The sequence below is a fragment of the Polypterus senegalus genome, chromosome 11 (genome assembly GCF_016835505.1).
Source record: "Polypterus senegalus isolate Bchr_013 chromosome 11, ASM1683550v1, whole genome shotgun sequence".
NCBI classification, from domain to species: Eukaryota; Metazoa; Chordata; class Cladistia; order Polypteriformes; family Polypteridae; genus Polypterus; species Polypterus senegalus.
In genome coordinates this window covers 62,580,531-62,606,254 of record NC_053164.1, presented here as the reverse complement: position 1 = coordinate 62,606,254, position 25,724 = coordinate 62,580,531, and the positions used below count along the sequence as shown (strand labels likewise).

Below are 25,724 nucleotides of genomic sequence, written 5' to 3'. Positions count from 1 at the left end.
GAAGCTCTTGACACAAATTATTCTTGATTAAACATGTAGCTTCTGTGTCCAGTTTTCACTTAGTTGTTGTACATCATTCAAAGTTGCTTGTTGCCTTTTGATGCATCTCAAATTAAGGCACAGACATCTCAGTCAAAGAACTTGAACTTTAGCTAACAACTGTCTGTGGAAGATGATGCCGTCTTTCTCTCCATCTTCCAACCCAACATTAATGTAGCAACTGTTCTCACAAAATACCTAGAAGTTTGAAAAACTAAGACAATGAATCTCCTTCTGTTTGTGCCCAAACAACCAAAACTCTCTTGAAAGTCTCTTACTGAAGCCTTATTGAAGTCTACAAAATGAGTAAAATTGGACCATGCAGAATTTAGTAATGTGGTATTAAGTATGGTGTGATGTGTAATTGCTTGATTCTCTCAATGAAAATTGCAGTGTCAAAGTTGCAGAGTGGAATATGCTGTTAAATGTTTGAAGTGTGTACTGTGCATTCTTCTAAATGAACTCAAAACTAATACACAATATAAGTTTATGTTGATCCTCACTTTATTTTGTACAACTTGGCAAAGTAGAATAAAAAGTGATATACAGATACCCATAACAACTATGAATATGACAGTTTTGTGTTTTCTACTACAGGCTTAAAACTCATAATATTCTAAATGGCACATAAAATTCAAGCATCTTAATTTAATCTTTTATTCAAAATTGTGTAAAGATTACTTCAGTTATATATTCAGAAAGAGCATAAGCTTTAAACATACTTAACACAAAATAATTGTACTTCAGGGGGAATGTCACTCTTCCATAGGAACCACATAACCCTGTGAAGTGAACATGAGGATGTGAAGAATTTAATCACTCTTTAAATATATATATTTGCATATACTGTATATATATATTTTACAGCTAGGAATCATGCAAGCAATAACATAAAACAAATAAGATGTCAATATGGCCCAGGCTAGACGTAATCTCGTACATAAGGTCATGATTAGATTAGATTAGATAAACTTTATTAATCTGAAGGGTAAATTTAGATGCATACAGGAGCAGAAACATAAAAAACAAGGATACAGACACATAGGACAAATAATACAATCAAACAGTCAATCAATTTATACATAATGTATATTGTGCAGAAACTGCAAAATTAACTTAATATTGCAATATTAATTTAAAGAGTATCAGCATTTAGTTTGGTGTGTTGGGAGGAAGCACTGAATCGCCTGATGACAATATACAGAAAAGGCGCCCAGAGGCACTTCTTAGCACACCACGGTAGAATGAACCTGTGGCTAAAAGTGCTACAAGAGTGGGCCCTGTGCAGGGAATGGAGGGGATTTTTCATGATGGCTTCCAATTTTGTCATCATACATAAATAAAATACATAAACAAGTTTGACTCCAAACCCATTATTGCATAACATTTGTATCAAAAAGGCTTTCTTATAAAGTTCCACAGGTGTTAGACTGCTGTAAGATGTTTAGATATTGAGCACACAGTGCAGACATACACAATGTATAACAGAATCTACAAACCTGCAGTGGTGCTCATGCAGTATGTTATGGTGTTTGAATTAGACAGAGAATTCTCTGTGATACCATTGGATTGTAACAATAATGGTTTCCTTCTCACCTTTAGGTTGCTCCTTTATTCTTTTCTTTTGTAAAAATTACACCTTCGTCACTCTTCACCCAAAAAATATTGCTGTTCATTAGAGTCTGTTGGGGAATATATTTCTTTAACTAAAGAAGAAATGAATTATAATGTTAACAGCTTTCAAAGCTCAGGGGACACAGCTGCAAGAACTGAAATTATAAGCAGTTTGGTTTTTAAACTAAAATCATTTTAGCACACAATGTTCTTCTACATATGTTAATATACAGACAAGGCTAAAATGAAAACAGATTGAAAAATCTTAATATGAAAATGGTAGGTACTGGATATAGGCATCCTGTTCTGAGGAAAAAAGTCAACTTTTTCTCTTAATGTAATAATTTGAAAGTTATTAATTACACACTTCGTGACCTCATTTTCTATTTTCTAGGTAAATATTATATTTCTATTTTCTAGGTAATTCAGATAATTTTTGAAAAAAAAAATTTAACCCAGTCCAAGTATGTTTAATAATTATAGACATATCTTTTCTTACTGAAGTATTTGGAAACTAGTTGCTGCTCAGCTTTAATCTGATTTTACTCACTGCAGTGTACATGAGAATTTTCATTTGAGGTTTCACACTGATCACAGTACAGAGATGGCACTAACTTGTGTTGTAAATTACATTTTAATATCTTCTGGTGTTGGAAATGCTACACGTATTATGCTTTTTGAGTGAAGCACAGTCATTGACAGCTTTAACCACTCAACCTGTTACCTACAATATGCTTGAGAAGTACTTTAAGCAACTTCCTATTGTGTTTTAGTTGTCTTTTGAACAAAGATAAAAAAACTGTTATTAATTAGTGTGAATAATACTGACAAGTTAATTCATGTATTCATTTTTAGTAAAATGAATGACTGCAATATGTTATTCAAAGGCTATTTAAATAATTCAATTAGCAGGCTTTATTTAATTCAAAATGGTGCTGCAAGAACTATTACTTGAAGTGTCACCACATGACTACTGTTCTTAACTCCTTACACTAACATTCAAAATCCTTCTTTTACATATAAAGCTTTAAATGGCCTAAACCCTACTTACCTATCTGAATCTGTCACTACAAACATACAAGAGTGCATATTATGATGTCAAGATACTGATGTTTGAGGATTATAAAAATTAATCAAATATATGAACCTGTAAAAGGTTTTACCTTAACACGGAGGAAGTCACACTTCGGTGTTATCAGATTGTCAAGTTCACTTCATTAGCTGCACCTTCCTCTCATTACATTTTCAGTTGATATGAAACAAGTGAGGGTGCACTTACTTTATCACATAATCATATTGGCTAACAACTTGAATAAATAATGCCAAAGTAAAATATGTTGTATTACAGTATTTGTCAGCAGAGGTTGTGTATTTTAATAATTGTTAGTTATATCCCAATATGTAAAATCATAAAATTGCAAAAAGGTAATATATACTTTATTTTCACTTGATTGTATATAATGTTACTTTCTGGGATTTTCTGGTAATGATCTATTTTTTTTGTCAGCACCTTTGTCTAATGCTTACATATTTGACCTCTGCTACTAAAATAAATGCCAGTGATTCAGCAGACATAACAGAAAAAGAAAAAAAAACTCATCATCTTTTTTATTTTTCATTAATCCACTGTAGCCCTTTTTATGGGACTGAACAGAAAAGAGCGCTGAATAATTGCTTTGCCCTGCTCACATCCCCTAAATGTTTTTTTTTTTCTCCTTGTATTAGTTTCATGCACATTTCTAGTGTTGATGGAAGCTTTAGGCACATTAAGAATTTTGATTGTGTTTTGAAAATCTTCCAGATAAGGAATATTCCAACACCATGAATTAGTTTTTAGCACATGTTTTCAAGTACATACTGTAGGTACTTCTACTTTTCTGTTAAAAATGGCACAGATCTAACTGACAAAAAAATAAAACAAACATATTTTTACAACTTCTATGAAGTAGAAAGAGGCCAGAGTAACTAAAAAGTGGTGAGAATAAGCAGATGTTTCATTTTTAAAGTATATTAAACAGTACAGTAGTAGATAAAAAGATTTACAAACCTCATTTAAGATGTTATCACTGAAAATTTGGACATCTGCATTGGTCTGACTTTCAAAACTGATTCTCAGAGACACCCTTTTTGTTTCTTTTCCTAACAGACACATAATAACATCCAGTATTAGAGTGTCTGACATCAATGGTATATTATACATATACTGCAAAAAGTAGTCTGTTTAGTGCTATAAGATCAATATTTAATACAATGTATAACAATTGAGTATGCTAGACACCGCTCTGGACACACCATTACTTAAATTAGATAATATGTGGGAATCTTGCAAATATGGAGCATACAACACAAATTGTGTAAAATTATGTATTTTTTGGACTCTGGCATCACTCATGTATTGCTGTATTTTATGAATATATGCAAGAAATATTAATTCATTCAGTCAAATAATGTTTTCCCTTACCACAATATGAGTAACTGCAAAGATCAGATATGCTCATTTTAGAAATATGCTACCTTCTCGATCAGATTCACTAGCAAATCTGGTAAAGCATCTAAAATTTATATACAGAACTATTGTAATGCTATAGCAGATAAAGTTTTGTTATAAAATGTATGAAAATCAATGCATGTCATTATCATACTATAACACTCAAAGGTCGAACAAGTACTAAAAAAATTCTACAAAAGAAGAAACATTATTACTTGGTCAAAAATTGACTTAAGTTAAAGTGAACTGTAAAACTACTCAAATAAAAGTAAAAAGCAGACTCTTAAAAAAATTATACAAGTAAAACTACAATTTACTCATTTAGAAAAAAAAACTAAATTAATAAATATCTATACTTTGCTTTGGAAACCATAGCAGAATATACATAGCAATAGAAAAAAGTTTATTCATCAGCATTCATATTATTTTGAAAAATGTTCACAATAGGGAGGTATAATCTGCACAGCTTCCACATTTAGAAGTAAATTTTAAAAATTCCAATTCTTCTTGTGCCACATTTCCTTAAATATATGAAGGTGATGATAAACAAAACGCAATATGTAGAACAGGAATTTTTCAAACAAACAGGGTTATTAATTATTGTAGTACTTACAGTACAGTACTTAGGACTGTACAATTACTGTGTATTTTGTACATTTTTACTTGAAATATGTGCTTTGACGAATAAAGTGCTGCGCCATCTGCTGGTATAAGAAATTACTTGTAAGAGAACAGAGCTGTCCTCTGTGTTTCCACTTCATAAGAGCCCATGAGCAGAACAGGCAGGTGGTGTCCACTTACCATCACAACTCTTACTGGGGAGCTTTTTGCTGAAGTCAGGGAAATGAATGTTTTGGTCACAAGTTAAGGTCAAAAACTTTTCAAGCGCCCATATTGTTTTTCAAAGATGGTAAATATTTATATACCTCATCTATTTGCCAATCCTATCAATGTACTGTATATTAATAAAATGTTTGCACATTTAGGAATTAATATATGAAAGAAATGCATCTCATCTGTGCATTATCGACTGAAGGGGAACATCATTTTTAAGATGATGCTGCCTGTTAACGTAGCTTATCCTTTTGGCTCACTGGGCACTGCTATGATGCAACAATATGTGGCTATTAAAAGGTTTAGTTCAGTACCTTTTAGTATCAGCTATGATTTTAATCATTTAATCTGTACTATTTTAAACACCCTGCTAGTTTAAGAAATTGACTTACTTCCATGTTTTTTCTTAAGTTTGAGCATTAATTCTCATATGCTGATGACTCTTCAAGTTTTGGGAAGCAGAGCTTATGCTGCTGTATTATCATGGAAAATGCTTTCTTTTCACACTGACACTAAACATGAGAAGATTTGTTACTTGGAAGCATATACACGAAGCTAATGTATTTTATCACACTTTCACATTTAGAAACTACAAGCAAAACAGCAATAAAGGAAAACTGTTCATTTGTTCAATGAAATTTAAATGTAAGATCATAAGCTGGAACAGAGGCAGAAATAAACCATGAAGTATACAATCTGGACTCTAGTAGCTGCAGTAGTTTTAACATGGTCTTACACTGCAAGTGGTGCAATTCATCATTACAGCTTATGTCATTCTCAGGTGTAAAGCAAAAAGACCCTGTCACTAGGTTATCTGTTATTTTATGTCTTCTATCAATTAGGCATACCCAGCCTGAGAGTGCTAAACGATGAGTACTTGTTATTCTTTAAAAAGTAATTAAGTAATTAATATGCTGAATCAAACCTTTTGTCAGACTTTAAATCAATTAATTCTTAAACCTTAACTTAATCAAATAAGAATGATGCGAGTGAGTAATTAAAACAAGAGAGCAGAACAAATTGTAGGGATAAGGTTTTTGGGGGTCAAAACCAAAGAAACAACCCTGACACTAGAGCCTACTTGAATTAAAGCTAACTAGTACTAAGAAAAATGAAAGATTTTTGCAAGGGATGACTGACAGTGAGAACATCATCTTATTTAAAATCACATCCTGCCATGTCACAGGTGTAACTGTCAAGTTCATATGATCTGTAAGACATGTCACATAAATAATGACAAGACAATGATCAAAAATGTACTTTCTCATTTTCATTTCAACATTAAATGCAAAACTATTTACAGGGTTGAATTCTATATGTATAAAACCCCAAAATAATTCACACAGAAATGTATAAATACTATAAGCATATTTTGCTTGGATATTTCAGTTCTAAAAGAATTCCTGACATTTGACTTTGTCCTGTTAAAAAGGTTTCACGATTTGTTCATTTTCTAATCCTTTTCTCAAAAGAAAGTAATTTTATTTTCCATTGCAATCATAACAGCAGCAATGTATATTATATTTATCCATATCCCTCAGATTTAGCTGGTTTTCATTTTCACAATAATATAGTTATTTGCAGTTACATTTAGTGTTATTGCAAAAAATTTTAAATGTATTACTTAATTAATTTATCTGGCTTATTAATTGTGGGCTAGAAATTTAAGGTAACCTGGTATAATGGCATTATTACTACTGTTAATATTCCTTACAATTAAAATAATCTTAATGTGACTAGGAAATGAGAATTAAACAACTAAGCTTTTTTAAACAATCAAATGAAACAGGCCAGCTTCCCTTTTAATGGATTTATACTACTAACACTTTACCTTAAATTCCATTGTCCTCCTTCTCCCTTTGCAAAATTCAAGGTGTACTGTGTTCAGCAACTTCCCCAGTTAACCAATATGGTGTACCCCACCATCCATCCATTATCCAATCCACTATATCCTAACTACAGGGTCACGGGGGTCTGCTGGAGCCAATCCCAACCAACACAGGGCACAAGGCAGGAAACAAACCCTGGGCAGAGCGCCAGCCCACCGCATCAATCACCAAATTGAGGGAACCTCAATTACATATCTCACAATAAAGAAAATTCATAAAACTTTTTGGGATTTTAATAATAAACTTACAGCTTTCCCACCCATGAAATACTCATTTACTACCCAAGAACACCTGCCTAACATAATACTTATATAAATTTATTAAAGAAAGAAAAAATAAAACTACATTTTAAAACTAAAAAGATACAAATTCAAAAATAGTCATAAATTTCAATGCACAAATTGTTAAATAATGAAAGAATACAAAATAAACTACTGTACAAATTAACAAAACATAATCAAAAATTCCCAAAAATGTCTACTAAACCCAGAGAAAAATCTTAAAAACAAAATGAAAATGTGAAAGACCTAAAATCTTTCAAAAAGGAACAGGAGGAAAGTTGAAAAGGGAGCTCAAGGGCCCAGCTAAGCTAGCTAATGCCATGTCAAAGATCAGTGAAAATCAAGTAAATTTTTAAAAATGTATTATACATACATGTTTTGATGTCTTGTTGGGTTTTTCTTGGATTTGCTGAGACAAATGTGTTCTGAAATATTTCAAGAAAGACGGACGTTCTGTGGTAAGGTAGTTATATCCACCAATCACGGTGCAGGAGAATAGCAACATGTTGTATGTTGATTAGCACATAGAACTAAGATTACATTGTACTGTGTACACATGTCAGTATTGATCCTACAAACAATGTAAATAATCCAATAAGCAGGTTAAAATCAAGATTTCAAACACAGTCAGGATCATGTTCATTAAAAGCCGTGAGCCTAAATGTGTCCTTCTTTAGTCTTTTCTGTTCTGCACATCCATGGTGTCTACTCGGCTGATGAAGATGAGATGCCACTAAATGCAGTCAGCACACTTTGGCTCATGTTCCTACCACAATCCCTTGGCATCCATGGTAACTCTGCAAACACTGTTCCCTTGTCCCACCGCCATCCCTCGAAATCTGTGGGTCTTACCCAACCACCTTGCCGCCTTTCCCTTGCACTAGCTGCTTTGATCTCATCGTCCTATTTCCTCCCTAATATTTAATTTAACCTCCCTCACTCTTTTAGCCTCTTTTTCCCTTTCTTTTACTCATAGACCCCTTTTATTCCCAGTCAGTGCAGGTGTGCCACACGACCCATGGAGGCCTCAATGAGGAACAGCTGTGTTTACTGCCTTCTTACATGCGGAATGCAATCAGCAAATTCTCTCATGAAGAATCCCCATGGCCACATGGCTTTTTTCTGAACACACATCTACACTCACGGGGTCTGCACTGTCTCACTGTTTTTTAATAACTTGCACTACCACTGACCTCTAACTTGCCTTACCTCAGATTGCCAAAGATTTTTGAACCTTTAGATTTACAAAGGTATATAGTGTATTATAGATCATGCTATACTGTATATCTGTATGTTGATTAGTACAACCTAATGTATTTCGTAATTGTACTATGCAAATGATCCTGGCTTTAGAAACTAAATGCTCTCCATTATTAACGCAGTCTAGCACAGTGATATTTTCTGGTCATATGTTGGGCTCCTTCAGGTTTGTTGTAATAAATAACATCCATCTTGGAAACATTAGAATGGTCTTCTAAACTATTATTGAAAGAGAAGTTTCCACAATAGAGAGAATGAGTTACAGTAGCATGTGCATGGTGGTAAAACAGGGAAAGGAAGAAGCTTTTGATGGCCATTTTCTCAGCAGTCATATACTTGATTACCCTTCATATTTATTAAACACATTTTGTTTCAGTCCTGGAGCCTCATGTATAACGCCATGTTATACACACTAAAACATAACGTACGGACAAAACTGGAAGAGTGCATATGCACTTCCTCTTTATAAATCCCAATGAATGTGAAACGCATTGTTTTAACACATGTGTTGGCTCCAACAGCCCCACACAACTCCTCCTAGAATTTTGCATATTTGAATATGCAAATCAATATAAAAGTCCCTTTCATTTAGTGTTTTGTTTAAAGACAATAATAGTAATAATAATACATTTTATTTATACAAGGCACCTTTCTGAGAACTCAAGGACACTGAACAAACAATAAGTAAATAAATAAAAGATACATTATAAACAACTTAAAACATCAGAAAATATAAAAATTAAAATCAAATAAAGCCACTGTAATCATAAAGAAAAAGCCACTTTAAACAGATGCATTTTAAGTTTACATTTGAAGGATGAAAATGATTTGATATTTCTAAGCTCAGTATGTAATGAATTCCAGAGCTTGGGAGCAGAACGGTTGAATGCTCTGCTCCCCACGGTGGTCAGATGGGCGAGAGGGACAGTCAGATGGATGGAGGAAGAAGATCTAAAGTTACAGGAGGGAATGGCAACATGAAGAAGGTTAGACAGATGTGAAGGGGCAAGGTTATGAATGGCCTTAAATGTTAATAGCAGAATTTTAAAATCACTTCGAAACTTAATCAGGAGGCAATGAAGCTGCTGCAAGACCAGAGTAATATGGGGAATAGATGAGGTTCGAGTAATGATGCGTGCTGCAGAATTCTGGACTAGCTGAAGCTTATGAAAAGATTTATTAGAGAGAGACCAAAGAGGAGTGAATTGCAATAGTCCAGATGAGAACAAGACTGTGAACAAGAATGGCAGCGGTATGGGGAGTGAGGGAGGGGCGGATGCGATTAATATTATGTAAGTGGAAGAAAGCAGACCGAGTGATGTTATTAATGTGAGACTGGAAAGATAGAGTACTGTCGAGGATGACACCCAGACTCTTGACCTGAGGTGATGGGGAAACAACAGAGTTATCAATAACAAGAGAAAGGTTATTGGCTTTGGATAATGATGATTTTGAGCCAATGAGGAGAACCTCAGTTTTGTCACTGTTTAATTTAAGAAAATTCAACGAAAACCAGAATTTAATTTCAGCAATGCAGTCAATAAGCGAAGATGGTGGAAAGGAAGAGGTGGGTTTACTAGCAAGGTAGAGCTGGGTGTCATCAACATAACAGTGAAAATTAATGTTATATTTACGAAAAATATTCCCCAGGGGAAGAAGGTAAATAATAAAAAGAAGAGGCCCCAGGACAGAGCCCTGGGGCACACCAGAAGTGGGTTGGGATGTGAAGGTTTTAAGCTGAATGAACTGAGTGCAGCCTGAAAGGTAGGATCTAAACCAATCAAGTGGAGTGTGGGTAATTCCAATCAAAGATAATTTAGTAAGGAGAGTGGTATGACAAATAGTATCAAAGGCCGCACTCAGACAGGAGTCAGCAGCCATAAGAAGGTCATTGGTAATTTTAACAAGTGCCGTTTCTGTACTGTGAAGGGGGTGAAAACCAGACTGGAACTTTTCATATAAATTATTATGAGATAAGTGAGAGTGAAGTTGGATAGCTACTATTTTTTCAAGAATTTTTGAGATAAAGGGCAAATTAGAAATAGGGCAAATATTATTGAAGTTAGTAGGATCAGCACCAGGTTTTTTCAGTACAGTATTGGGGTTATTGCAACAGTTTTAAAAGATGAGGAAATAATACCAGTAGTAAGAGAAGAGTGAATGATGGAAGAAATGAGAGGGACCAAAGAGGGGAGGCAGGCTTTAACCAGATCTGTAGGGATGGGGTCCAGCTGACAAGTAGATGACTTAGATTTGCAGATGAGATCTGAGATTTCTGAGGAAGTGGGAAGCTGGAAAGAATTAAAAAGAGTGAATAGGCGAGTGTAGTTCAGAAGAAATACAGGGAGAAAAAAATGACATAAGAGAATTACAGAAAACAGTTGAGTAAAGGTGAGGTGGTAAAGAGTCTGGAGGTTGTGTAACATTATTAAGTAATGAAACAAAGACTTGGTGTTACCTCAATTACAAGTAATTAACTGAGCATAATAGTTAGATTTGGTTTGGGCTATACACTCCTTGTAATAGAGTACATGATTTTTATGCATCTCTTTCTGGACAAAGTGTCCAGATTTTCTAAATAACCTTTCAAGTTGCCAGCCCTTAGCTTTCAGAAGCTGAAGTTCAGGCGTAAACCAGGGGGAAGAAAAAGAGAAAGAAACAGATCTGGTCTTTAGTGGAGCAAGAGAATTAAGAATACCATTGAGACAAGTGTTATGAGACCAGTTCTACGGGAGTGGATAAATTATAAAAGTTCATTTGGGAATCAATTCTAGAAGACAGAAAATTCAAGTTAATATTCTTAATATTATGAAAATATATAAGAAGGGGGAGCTTAGTAATAGAAAAAGTAAGTTTAGCATTGAATGAAAGGAGAAAATGATCAGTTATAGTGAGTTCATCTGCTGTAAGATCGAGAGGAACAACACCAGAGCAGATCAAGTCCAAGATATGTCCTTTACAATGGGTAGGAACATCAGTGTGCTGCTGGTATCCAAAACTCTCCAGGCAAGATAAAAAGTCTCTAGTGACAGGGATATTGATATTGTCCAGATGTATATTAAAATCCTCCAGCAGAATTATATTTGAAGTAATTGTAGATAAATGGGTAAGAAAGGTAGCAAGATCATTCAAAAAATCATTGTTTGATTTAGGAGGGCAGTAGCCAGTTGCAACGATAGTTGGAATAGGCTCAGACAATTGACACACAGTTGATTCAAAAGAGCTAACAGCAGGAGCAGGCAATGGCAGGACTTTCCACTTCTCACACTTCCTCCACGGCCAGAGGCACGGGGTTGACAAATGTAAACAAACCCCGGAGGGTGGATTCATTAAGTTGAGAAAAGTCTTGAGGTTGCTGCCAAGTCTCGGTTAAACAGAGAAAGTCAAACTTACGGTCAATGAGGAGATCTTGAATGAGATGTCCCTTGCTCATGAGTGAGCGGATGTTCAGTAGACCGAAACTGACAATGTTGCTGTCGCATTTGACAGTGGTGTTAGTTGACCGAGCTAAGCTAGCCAACATGCTGTGGTCAGCATTCCTATCTGTGTTACGTGGAGGGTACCGAGAGTAGGACCAGAAAGACTTAATTCCTTTTGAGGCATCCATTCGGAATTTCTGGCAAGACCCACAATGGATGTATCTCCGACGAAGAAGTAATATGACATCTGGGTTGAAATGCAGCACAGACAACAGAGGCACAGACTGGAGGAGATGCAGTCGAAGAAGCTCAGTAGCTGAGTACTGGAGGAGGCCCATCGCAGGTTGGACAGCGAGTGACAGAAGACATCAAACAAACATTAACCAGGTAAATATCCTACCAATCCTCATTGTAGGTGAGGCCACAGGCAGCTCAGGCGCCCAGAGAACAAGCCAGGTTAGTTTCGAAACGAAATGGGGGTTAGGCTGAAGCTAAATGAATACACAGCATACACAGCCATGCAGAGATACCAGCAATAATGGCAAAAAATACCATGAAAATCACCAGTCATAGCAAAAATCAATAGTCTAGTTACCGGCGAGCAGCGGTGACCAGTCCCGCCAGTGTTCACTCAAACCAGAAGCTCACAATGGTAAAAGCTTGTATAAAAAAGAAATCTTTCAGTGAATGAGAAGTGGAGGCAAGGAAAAAAATACTATTTGTTGGCTTAAGCAGTGGCATAAGCATCAAAAGGAAGCTGATTATGTGATACAGAGTGGCAGAGACACTCAAAAGTTGAAGTTCAGAGAATTGCACAGTGCCCAAAATAAAAAAAGTAGTTAGATATCAAAGTGGATAGGTGAGTCACAGCCCACCATCTGTTTATTCTGTTTTAGACACTATTACAAACGCCGACCCCCATGCGAAGGAAATGAATCCACATGGTGATGGTGCTGTTTTGCCCAGCACATCTTCGGGCGCTGGCTGCTCACACACCTCTGCCACTGGAAACCACTGGGCGACCATGTGGCCGTGTGCTGACGGATGCTGTTCAGGAGTCACAAAATACAATAGTAGATGCTGTAAGAGATGTGGCCAATAAACTAAGGAATATAAGAGCTGTACTATGTGATATTGATCACAAATTAAATGAATTAGCCAAAAAATAAATGCTACATCTGATTACCTGCTTTTACATTTTGGTAATTACATTTAAATGAAGTTGTAACGTTGTCTGATTTGGCTGATCAATTAGTGAGTCAGGGTCAGGTTCATCATACCGCATCTCTTCAGGTACGGGCAAGTCATGATTGTGTGCCACATTATTAAGCACGCTACATACTTGCACAATGCAACACACTTTGTATGCACTATAGAGCAGCACATTAATAGAGTGGAAATGCTTTCTATTTCATAAGCAAATATATTCTCTGAAGGTGTCTTTATAGTGTAGCTTTGACGCTATTTACAGGCTCTTTGAGGTGACTTGTTATCGTTAAAACGACAAAAAGTCCTTTTAAAAGTGCGTACAAATGGAGCTTAAATCACTATGTCCTACATTCATCTCTCAGCTGGCATCATAACCCTTAAACCACTGGAACCAGCTATAGTTGGTTCCCAATGCAATTTGTCAGCATACTGGAGTCAAGTATATTCGGCAACATACATTTGTTGAACTCCGCAACCGAATGTAGTCAGTTTCCAGTGCAATTTGCCAGCATGCCAGAGCCGAGTATATTCAGCAAAGTGCATTCATTAAATGCCGCAACCGGCTATATTCAGTTCTCAGTGCAATTTGCCAGCATGCCAGAGCTGATCAGTCAGTACCGTATATTCGTTGAGCAGCCAGCTCATGACCACTGCCACCCCCTGCAGCACTGCAGCCTCACTGTCCCTGAGATTCAGCCACTGCACTAGATTAGCCTGCAAGCATCAGCGATGAACATTGTATGCTTGCGTGCAGCCAGTTCAAGCACAGTTGGCTCGGTAATTGACTGAACTTCATCAATAGTGTCAGTTACACCTTGTACATATAATAATAGATTGTTGCAGTAGATTTTTTTATAGTTTTTATAGTTCACTGGCAGTGTGTAAAATGGTTACTGTTGCAGTAATTGTGATGCTCTTTGCATGAAAAAATGGGTTCCATTAAAATTTCACTTTTTCTTGGTGAATTGTGACGTTTCCATAAAAAGTGCAGCAAAAAAGTATTTGGCGTCCAGGAGTGCATTAACCCCCAAGTATGTGGCAGTTTAAGGGTTAACCCACTTTTATTAACAGACGAGAACTGTACAGAATTTATATCCAAGCAAATTAATTTTGTTTAGAGACAAGTACATCTGCAAAGTTCTCTGCTGGAATACTGTGGGAAACTCTCTTAAGAGGACTGATTATTTCATATCTTTCCCACAAAAATCGGAAACCAAGCAGGTATCAGAGCTAATCAGTGAAATTACCAGAATAGATCAAGAATAGGCTAGGTGTCCAAATGAGGCACTTCATAGGAAAAGACAGCCTTTGCATACTGAACCCAACCTCTTGACAACTAAAGAAACAGAGCAACTCATTTTTAAATCAAGACATCATTACTATGAACATGGAGAGAAGGCTAATAAGATATTAGCTCAACAAATCCATAAGCAGGAAGTTCGCAATGCAATACCAGCAATTACCAATACAGACGGAGATAAAATCATTGACCATAAAAATATAATGCACACATTTAGAGAGTATTATAAGTCCTTATATTCTACTCAATTAAAAGAAGACAATCGCCAAGCATTAATTATGTCTTTCCTAAGCAAAATTAGGACTTATTACAATGTGCACCATACAGTCCAATCTCACTTCTGAATAATACTGTTAAGATACTCTCCAAAGTTCTACCTAGAAGGATTGAGAAAGTGCTTCCTTCGGTAATATCACAAGACCAAACTGGATTTATTAAAGGCAGACACTTAACTTACGATCTTCAATGCCTGTTTAATGTAATATATTCACCCACAAAGTTTTACACCCCAGAGATATTATTATCGTTGGATGCAGAAAAAGCGTTTGATATGGTTGAATGGAACTACCTTTTCACTACAATGGAGAAATTTGGGTTGGCACGAACATATGTGCATGGATCAAACTATTGTATACCAGTCCAGAAGCTTCAGTTTGCATTAACAACATTATTTCAGACTACTTCAAACTAGAACGTGGTACTAGGCAACGATGCCCCTTTGTCACCACTGCTTTTACAATCACCATTGAGCCACTGGCAGTTCACTGTGAGATAAGGCATAAAGCATAAAACTTTTCTCGGTACCCAAATGTGGCCGTTGGTGCCACGGCCCACCTGCCAAGTTGTTTGCCTGCCTATGGTAAAGTCATCCCTGATGGAGGATCACAGGAATCATGGGAAAGAGGGGTCCTTTCATCGGAGCAACGTTTCAGCCGTGGCATGGCCAAATGGGGAGGCAGCTAGATGGATGAGGTCTCAAGGACTCTAAAAATATCCAAACCTAATTATGTCATATCATCTACTGTGATACCGTACTTCTAAAAAAATTTTTATTATTATGCTGTCTTAAGGATTTGTTCTGTTGTGTATATTGTATTGTATTGACCCCCTACTTTTGACACCCACTGCACGCCCAACCTACCTGGAAAGGGGTCTCTCTTTGAACTGCCTTTCCCGAGGTTTCTTCCATTTTTCCCTACAAGGTTTTATTGGGAGTTTTTCCTTGTCTTCTCAGAGAGTCAAGGCTGGGGGCTGTCAAAAGGCAGGGCCTGTTAAAGCCCATTGCGGCACTTCCTGTGTGATTTTGGGCTATACAAAAATAAACTGTATTGTATTGTATTGTATTAAAGCAGACAGCACTAAAGCATAAGTAATATGATAGTTGTAATTTGTTACTAACCCTCACCTATTCTGTTTCTCTTCTTGGTACCCAAATGTGGCACTTAGTGCCTCTGCCGTACTGTCAAGTTTGCCTAAGATAAAGTCATCTCTGGTGGAGGATTGCAGGAATCGTCGGGTAGAGGGGTCCTTTCATCGAATTGGTTGGCCCAGCACTGTCTTAGCTGTGGAATGGCCAATAGGGGAAGGCAGATTGATGGCCAAGGTCTCCAGAATTCTGAACAAATCCAAATTGTATTATGTGATATCATCTATTGTTGAATTCTGCTCTGTACTTCTAATATTTCTATTGCAATATTATACTGTATTGAGGATTACTTGTGTTCTGTTTTGTGTATTATATTGTATTTGCCTCCTCTTTTTGACACCCACTGCACACCCAACCTACATGGAAAGGGGTCTGTTATTGAAGTGACTTTCCCAAGGTTTCTTCCATTTTTTTCCCTACAATGGTTTTTTGGGAGTTTTTCCTTGTCTTCTTAGAGAGTCAAGGCTGGGGGGCTGTCAAAAGGCAATGCCTGTTAAAGCCCATTGCCGCACTTCTTGTGTGATTTTGGGCTATAAAAAATAAATTGTATTGTATTGTATAAAGGAGATTACAGAGAAGGACTTGAACACAAATTTTCACTATATGCAGATGATATGGTACTATGTATCAGATCCACAAAGTACTGTGCCTGCAGTCCTAACAGGACTAACAGAAATCCAAAAGATTTGTGGTCTCAGAATTAACTTGAATAAAGTGTGCTCTTTCCAGTGAATTCTCTAGCACACAATATTGGATTGGACACTTTCCCTTTTATCATTGCATATCAGTTTAAATACGAAGGGGAAAACATCACAAGTAAATATAAAGCTCTTTATCAACAAACTTTTGCTGTCTGCATGGAAAACTTAAGCAAGACTTGCATAGATGGTCTACCCTTTATTTCACTTTAGCTGAAAGAATTAACACTATAAAGATGAATATCCTTCCTAAGCTTCTTTTTCTATTTCAAAGAATTTCAATATAAATTGATAATTTTTTTTTTGAAATGTTAATTTTATTGCAATTATTCCATACGAATCAATCAATTTTTACAAAAAGTAGGATTAAGAACAAGTCGACCCCCACCCCTGAGAGAGAGAGCAAGACCAACGGAGTAAAACTTCCACGTATCCAAAGGATGACCGTACAAAGACCTAAGGCATAAGGTGGCATGGCTCCTAACTTTCCATTTTATTACGGGGATGCAAATATACAAGCTATAAAAACCTGGACATTGACACAAACAGATGAACATATACAGGCTAGGTTTACAATAGAAATAAAATTCAGTACTTCTTTAAATTCCCTGCTTTGTACTCCAATAAATGCAAGTTATCATCAATATACGAATAACTCAATTGTGCTTCATTCATTTAAAATATCGAACCAATGTATGAAGTACTTCAGGATAGAGTAGCTTTTATCTGTGGCACCTCTGCATGAAAACATTTTTCACCCTTTCAAACGAACACAATTTTTAATGTCTGGAAAACATTTGGGACTAAATCACTTAGAGATCTGTACATAGACAACGTCTTTGCATCCTACGAACAATTACACTCCAAATTTAACTTTCCAGCAACACATTTCTTTCACTACCTTATAATTAGAAACTTTGCTAAACAAAGCCTGTCCAGTGTCTCCTACCACCTACTTCTATTCCAGAAAAAATACTGATCAGTCTTGAGGACTCAGACAGCAATATATAATATAATATATAAAAATATTTTAAAGTCCCTCCCTTTCAAAGATCCTTGAGTACAGTGGGAAAAGGATCTCGCACTCAACATTTCAGAGAAGGAGTGGAAGGCAGCAATGCACAGAATTCACTCGAGCTCCGTATGCACAAAGCATACAATTATTCAAGTGGAATAACCCTAACTCACCTCTTTTAAGTCAGTGGGTAACATATTATATATTATTTGAAATTGGAAAAAATCTAATTCTCACTTAGAGGATCTATGCAGAACTGTTTTTAAAACCAGGCAGGAACTAATCAATAACATTTCAGAATAAACATTTAAATTGAGGAAGCAGATTCTTTTCCTTTATTTTTTATTTTTATTATTAATTAATTAATTAATTTTTCTTACTATTAAAGTTTTATTCTGTTGGCATAGATCTCTTTCTCATGGATGGTGGTTGATTTGATTTGAACCTAGTTTGGTAAAATTTGACTTGCTTGTATGGAATTTTATTTGCTTTTAATAGATTCAATAAAATGTTTTAACAAGGTGTATACACATGGTCTGAAGCAGCCATGAAAATGTGTGTGGTTTTAGGCAAAGTTTAGTTTTTATACATCTCAAATTGAGCTTGGAAATGGATGTATGCAACATTTATGTGCGTAGGCACCGTTTATATATGAGGCCATAAGTCTTCCTTAGCGTTTATAATGTAGCATCTACAGAAACACACTGACATTACAAGCTTGCTTAGATTGAAGTAACAAACTTCCAAGGGTGAATAAAAGTTAGATAAAATAGACAATCTGCCATGTTTAAAGTTTAAATATTCCCTTTTTCTGACAGAGGTACGCTGCAAATATGGCAGATGAATAAAGTCATACACAAATAAGTACAAAGCAATATCAAACAAAACGTGGACCAGCATTTTATAAATTAAACCCCCAAACTAGTACAAAAATGAAATTATTTTGAATTCATCACATCTTAATCAACATGATATCAGTGTTTCACTGGGAAGTGCACAGTTATATCAGTATATTAAAAATCAATACCTGCATATACCGGGTAATGTGTATTCACAAAATTCCTTGCTGGAAGAGAGGAAAGAAAAGTTGTTGTTACTGCTTACTACTATTTAACGTTCTTTCATTTATTTCTATTTATTATGTTTATTTTGTGCTTTTCCACTCTGTCTCTTATCGTTTAGTAAAAGTTAAAGCAGGAAAAAAGATTCAAGAGAGCCTTACTTTTACTGCAGAAGAAGGGAATGGAATGTCTGCAGTCAATCTCATTCCATTCTCCATCCTGTGTACCAGCTACACAGCATTTCTGTTCAACCCAGCAGTTCTCATACAAGGTACCACTGAAGGCATTAAATGTTGATGTCCCTCCATCAGACCATTTCCAAGGGATGTTGAACAAGCCAATCCAGAATGGACTGCCCTGTGCCTTCTTCATTATCTCCTGATTTTCACTTTCATTCCTTATACTAACCAGGTCATTGTAGTTCACTCGGCAGTAGTTCTGAGCACTGGACCAGTTCATTCTTTCATTGATCCAGACATACCTCTCACTTGTGTTACTAGTTTCTGTAAAATAAACTCTGAATTAACAAGTGATGTTTGAAAGTCATGAAATGTTCATTATTTTAGTTATTAGGTCATTGTATGTCTTATCAGAATTTCAAATCAGATAGCAGTTCTGTCTTTCAAATTGTTTTCTTATAAATTATCTTTAGGCCTAAATGAATCTGTGCAATTTACATGTACCAAATGGCTGACACACAATCTGATGGTCATTGTGTATTTCATGATAGAAAAGAAATGCATATACAGATTTGAAAAAGAAAAACAATATATACATCCATCCATCCATCATCCAACCCACTATATCCTAACTACAGGGTCATAGGAGTCTGCTGGAGTCAATCTCAGCCAAAACAGGGCGCAAGGAAGGAAACAAACCCCGGGCAGGGCGCCAGCCCACCGCAGACAATACTGTATATACAGTATGGTTAAATTTAATTTAAAAAGTAAGGACACAGTTCTTAACGTGGTATAAATGATGAATGTGGCCTTTCCAGAAAAATCCCATAACAAGAAATGAATTATCACACAATAGAAATACTCTAAATAATAAAAAATCCCTACAGGAACAATTAAAATAGCATGTGAGCAATCTCTATATTTGGAAACAATACTTCTAAATGCTATGCAGGCCCTTTCACATCAGCATTCAAACCTGTATGGTGCAGCCTTATGAAACCAAATTTTCTCTAATATTCATTTGCTCATTTCCCAATCTCAGTAATTTGTGCTGTCTGAGCTTATCCCAGCAGTATTAGATGCAAGATAGCAGCTCTTCCTGTACTGGATGCCAGTTCACTGCTAGGTGTACATCAACACTCACAGTAACTTAGAGGTGCAAATTAAAGATGTGTTTCTAAAAATGTGGGAGGAAACCAAAGTATACTAAAGATCCTGCACAGGTAGAAGGAGAAAGAGTAAACTTCAGACAGATGGCGTCTGTGCAAGTGTCTGAGCCTGCCATTCTGATGACAGTGCTAGAAATGACTACTGCAAAAGTCGGAAAAATACACCATTTCATTAAATGTGTTTTCAGATGAAATTGTGTGCCTATAGGCTAAAGCATACCACAAAAGTAAAAACCATGGCAGCATGGTTAGACAGTTAAACTTACAAATAGTGTTTTGGATGCTAACATCCTACCGAACAAGTTTAGGTTTTGTATGAACATCAGTGTGACAGCTCAAATACAATGCAATAATACAATCATGGCTATAGGTCTTTATCGTGTAACAGGTTTAACAAATGCAAGTAGTATGCCATCCATTGACCCTCTTTTGCTACCCTACTTTCTGATGAGTGTCCTGGTTCTCAAGTCCAAAAACTTCCACATTATACAAGATATGCTTACCCTTGTAGCACATGAAAGGGATTTGGTAAGCACAAATGGAATCTGCCCATGAGCCATCTGGTTGAACCTGAGCACAGTAAAGCCTTGGATTCCAGTAACTGTAGGTCAGCTGGTCTCCATTGGACCATTGCCAAGTGTCATTTCTATGTTGGAGCCCAATCCATCCGTCTGTTTGTCCAGGGATTTGTAAAAGCTGGTCATTCACAGTTTGATTTTCAATAGTGACCAGGTCTGTGTAGTGTGATCTGCAATACCTCTGGGCATCATACCAGCTCATCCGATTTGATATAAACAGATATGTTGTATTGCAAGAGAGAGGCCCACAGGATTCTTAAAACAAGTACACATGTGAATATTACCTTTTTTATCTTTTTTTACATACAGTATTAAGTATATTAATTATGTAATAATGTAGTAGTAATTATGTATAAGAAGAATTAACACAAATGGACAACACTGTGTACAATCAGATATGCATTTTCAAAATAGTTTTTTTTCCAATAAAAAAAAACAAATGAGTTAAAAAAGAGTTTAAAACATATCCAAAATTTCGCAGTGCTTATTTTCTCTTTAATTTTACACCTGCTATTCCTTAAAAATAATATGTTTCATTACTTTAGCAAAAATAAAACAATTCAAAATGTTTTGTGTTTTGTGTGAAATCCATGTATTTATGCTTTGTCAAAGTTTAACCTCTGTTCACCTTATTTTTATGCATAATAATCCACTGGTAATGACAACATTAAGACTGCCTTACTGTTACTGCAGAAGACGTAGGGCCACAGAGCCCCGCAGTGAAAGGTAGACCACTTTCCATTTGGAGTAATAAGCCCACATTGTTCACTGTGATCTTGTACTTGGAAGTTTTGATCCCAGTTTTGAAAGGTTGAATTTCCTCCATCAGACCATTTCCATTGATTATTGAACAGGCCAATCCAGAAGTTGCCTCCCTGTGCTGTCTTCATTATTTTCTGGTTTTCACTCTCATTCCTTATACTGACCAGGTCTTTGTAATTCAGCCGACAGTAATCCTGAGCGCTGCTCCAGGTCTTCATCTCATTTATCCAGAAATAGCTCCTATTCATATTATTGGTGTCTGTTAATACAATAAAAGAAACACTGATATTCATACTATATGTAAGTCAGACTGGTAGTATATATTCAACATTAGCATATAAACATTATTTTATATTCATTAATTTATTCTTAAGGCAGGTATATAACCATTAAAAAATCAGTTTGACGTTTAGGTGCTCAAATTATAAATAATTTTAAATTTCTCAATCTAATAGCTGATTTAATTTAATTATTACTACAGCACTTAAGAGTAGTTTTGTTTCAATAAAACATTTGTGAACTAAAAACATATTTTTCAAATGCTGACTTATTTTTTTAAATATGTGCTGTGGAATATAAAGAAAAAAGAAGCTCCACAGAAACAAAGTTTTGGGGACCATCCTTGTATATTGTCCAACGGACAAAAATACAGCAGCAAAAAATGGTTGAAATGATCAAAAGTACTGTAATGGTAGCAATTGACAAAGTACATGAAACAAAATGGCCGGAAGCGACATCATTCTGAACGGAACCGGAAGTGAAATCATCCATAGTGGCCGGAAGTGATGTCTTGGCGGCCATTTTGGAACCCGGAAATGGAAGGACTTATTTTTCCTGTTGGGAGATTAAGAGATTTGCCACCCTTTGTCTCACGATGTTTCACTCACCTTTAGGCTTTTTGACTGCCTCCTAAACACACGTGTGTGACAGTTGTGGACTTGGCCCGGACACAGACAGGCGGACATGTTGTTTCTCAACCACCACATGTTTATTTACAATATTTACAATGGTCACACAGACCCAATTCAGTGCACAATCCCCAAATACACAGTCCTGGCCACAAATGCCTCTCTTCGGGCCGCCTACACACCTCCTCTGTGCTTCATCCTGCCTCCTCCCGACTCCAGCGCTGAATGAACGGAGACGGCCCCTTTTATACAGTCCCCGGATGAGCACCAGGTGTTCCCCGGCATTCCTCGCTTGGCCACGCCCCAGTGTGGCGGAAGTGCTGGCTTTCCTCCCGGCATCTCCCCGGGTGTCTCCCAAAGTCTTCCCCCCAGCACTTCCTGGTGTGGCGGAAGTGCTGGGGCAACAGGTCCCCAAGGCACTGGGGCGCCTCCTGGCGGTGACAACAGGCCCCTACAGGGTGGGGCTTCCATGCCCTGTACCCGTGGCCCCCAAAGCAACCAGGAAGGCAGCCCCCACGTAGTCCCAGATGGGCGCACGCCCACTTCCGGTCTTCCAAGGCATCCTGGCCGGGTCATCGCCCCTGGCATCCACGACACAGTGTATAATTAGTTTCCAAATTAAATTACATTCCTTGATGTGTCCAAGCTGACAAATTATAATGATTTAACGTTGCATTCTTTGTCACCTACAGCAGTTTTGTCTCAGTTCTTCAGCTTTCCGTTATCTGCTCATTTGCTTCGCTTTCACCTTCACATTTATAAATGTACTTGAACCATCATCAATAAGGTCATAAGGTTGATAGTTCTTATCCTGTACAAAAACCTCCATGAATGCAGAATTAAGAAAACAAAATATTAAAATCAGACGTTCAAACAAAAGATGTGACACTTTTACAGCCATTAAAATATACTGAAAATTTCAACAGAAATGTAGAAAATGTGACACACACACACACACAAACAGACACACACCTATCATTGAGATATCAATGTTTTAGGTGTCAAAGGACCCTAAAACATCAAGATCCGTTCAAAACTAGAGATCAGAATTTTTGCTTCTCCCACATAGACAATAGGTTATGGTGGGGGAGAGCGCAAAGCAAAAAAAGGAGCACATTCCCACACAGTAGGATAAGCACGGAGTTTGGAAAGGGGTGCCATGTTCTTATCAAAAACAGGCCTTTTGAATTTGCAAATTGCATGACTTCATTCACTATAAAGCACAAGTTAATTGTTTGACTTCTTCCACATTGCTCTTATCTGAAGCAGAGAAAATGAACATGCAAAAGCAGACAACTCTCAAATGAGCAGGCCAGCTATGCCGGGAAATTGCAATTGGAAACTGTCTGATTGACTGGGTACAGATAGTAGCACAGACAAGACAAAAACAATAGTCCTGACTGACTGGTTTGTGTTGCTTCCTTAGCATTAGACTCAAGTGTTACTCGTGTTGTGAAAACTGTGCTAGAAGCATTAGTCCCGATTGTCACTTAGGCATGTGTACAGATATGTCTTGCATAAGCATTAGAACTGAGAATCAAAAATTTGACTTAAATTATTCCGAGTTATTTTTGACAGAAATCTTACTCCATAGCACATCCACTGTCCACACTACAAATGAAGAAACGCAGTCGACCAAGTTCATCGTGGATCATACCAGAGCATTTTATTGTTAGACATTTCATTGAATATATATTACCAACAGAGAAGAAGTAGAATCCAACATGTACCTGTGCAGCGTGCTGTTCAAAAACTGGTCAGTCTGGAAAGAAAATCCACAAACACACTATTATTGTCCCGACTGTGACGTTGGATTGTGTCTTTCACCGTGCTTTAAGATTTACCACACAAAAGACTTGTTTTGAGATTACCTGTATATACTGTTTTCGTATCATTAGTACTATTATTATTACTGTTATTATTATTTTTGTTATTATTGTTCAGTTAATGAACAATAATAAGTCTGCACCCTGACACAAACTGCCCCACCTCTTCTGAGCAGCAGAGAGCGGAAACACAGAGCAGCAGCGTTCAATTGGAGAAAAGCCGACATCCAACAAGGAGAAGTAACCGTCCGTAAGAAGCTGAAGTTGATCGCCCAGCAGGTGGTGGAAGCTTAAAGCCGGCGGTCTTCTAATCATTCAGCTAAATGTGGAAAACACCGAAGCTACTGTAGAAACAGACAAGATGAACTCAGTGCTAAATGTAAGTGCCATCTGTTCTCTGCCCGTCGAGGGCACGTTTATATGTTGTGTGTCCTGCAGCATGTATGGTACAAGTTTTTCTGGCCAACAATGTAGACAGTATCACCTGCCAAAAGTGTTTAGTCAATTTAAAGTTGGTTGGGAAAATACACAAATTGGAGGACCACGTTAGGAACTTGATAGCAATTAGACAAAATTGGATTGACTCGGTTTGTTCAGACAATTCAGTTGTTTCTGATTCACCAGGTCCCACTGTAGTCAGTGTGCAGCCGAAATCAGCAGCACAAATTCAGCCACAGGGCGAGTAGGTAACAGTAAGACAGGGGTCTAAGAAGCCAAAGTTTAGTCCCTTGACACCCATGTCACTAATTAAGACCCAGAACAGATTCTCAGTATTCTGCAGTGCACCTGTGGATTCTGAGATCAACAAATTGGTCATAATCGGCAATTCCATAGTGCAGAATGTTAGAATTTCAAACTATGTTAAACCAGCAGTTAATGTTAAATGCCTCCAAGGGGCGAAGATTTCTGACATACAGCCCCAATTGGATCAACAACATGGAACAAGGAACAATTTGGCATCAACAACATGAAATTATGGAACCATCCTGTATTGTGTCAAATGTTAAGGCTTGTGCTGGTGATATAATGATGTCAGGGATATTTTTGGCACATTATGGCGCCTTGGTACCAACTGAGCATTGTTTAAACACCACAGCCTACATGAGTATTTTTGCTGACCATGTCCCTCTCTTTATGACCACAGTGTACCCATCTTGTGATGGCTACTTTCAGCAGGATAATGCACAATGTCACAAAGCTCAGATCATCTGAAACTGGTTTCTTGAACATGACATTGAGTTCACTTCACTCAAATGTATTTGTATTGAAAGTTTACAAGAGTGCAAGTGTTTTTTAATGCCAAAACTCTTCAGCAGAGACATGAAACAGAGTATACAGTATACTATGCAGTGTATGCCCAGCAGTATACATGGGACAGACATCAAAAATACTTGCAACATCTATACAAGAACATTGCAGTGCTGTCAGAAGGAAGGACCCACAGTCTCTGATATATGCACAGACCAAGTTAACCGGGCATACACTTAATTGGGACACAGTGCAAGAGAGATTCAAGGCAAATACTAAGAGTGCCATAGAACCGGCTGAATTGTGACTATCAAGTGAAAATGCTATTAACAGACACTTGGACATGAACACAGCACATGTTCTTTTACAACTAACAGCATACTTTTACAACTAACACCCTATGAACCCTACCTTACTAATCCACCCCTGTTACAACTCCCTACCCCCTTTTTCTTCATTTGCAATATATTATTTTAATTCTTGTATGTCTAATCATCTTCCTCTGATGATGATACCTGGCA

At 36.8% G+C, this 25,724-nt stretch overlaps 1 protein-coding gene across 1 annotated transcript in view; it reads right to left on the bottom strand.

Moving 5' to 3' along the window:
* Nucleotides 1-548: 548 nt before the first annotated feature.
* The window catches only part of LOC120539082 (C-type mannose receptor 2-like), a 74,421-nt gene continuing 49,245 nt past the window's right edge, over nt 549-25,724 (bottom strand). Inside the window, exons 4-10 of the mRNA XM_039768817.1 lie at nt 21,142-21,480; nt 20,385-20,714; nt 18,695-19,036; nt 18,500-18,538; nt 3,701-3,792; nt 1,636-1,745; nt 549-821 (exon numbers count right to left, since the gene is read on the bottom strand). Coding sequence (XP_039624751.1) covers nt 1,638-1,745; nt 3,701-3,792; nt 18,500-18,538; nt 18,695-19,036; nt 20,385-20,714; nt 21,142-21,480 — 1,250 coding nt within the window. The 3' untranslated portion in view covers nt 549-821; nt 1,636-1,637. The remainder of the gene's footprint in view (nt 822-1,635; nt 1,746-3,700; nt 3,793-18,499; nt 18,539-18,694; nt 19,037-20,384; nt 20,715-21,141; nt 21,481-25,724) is intronic.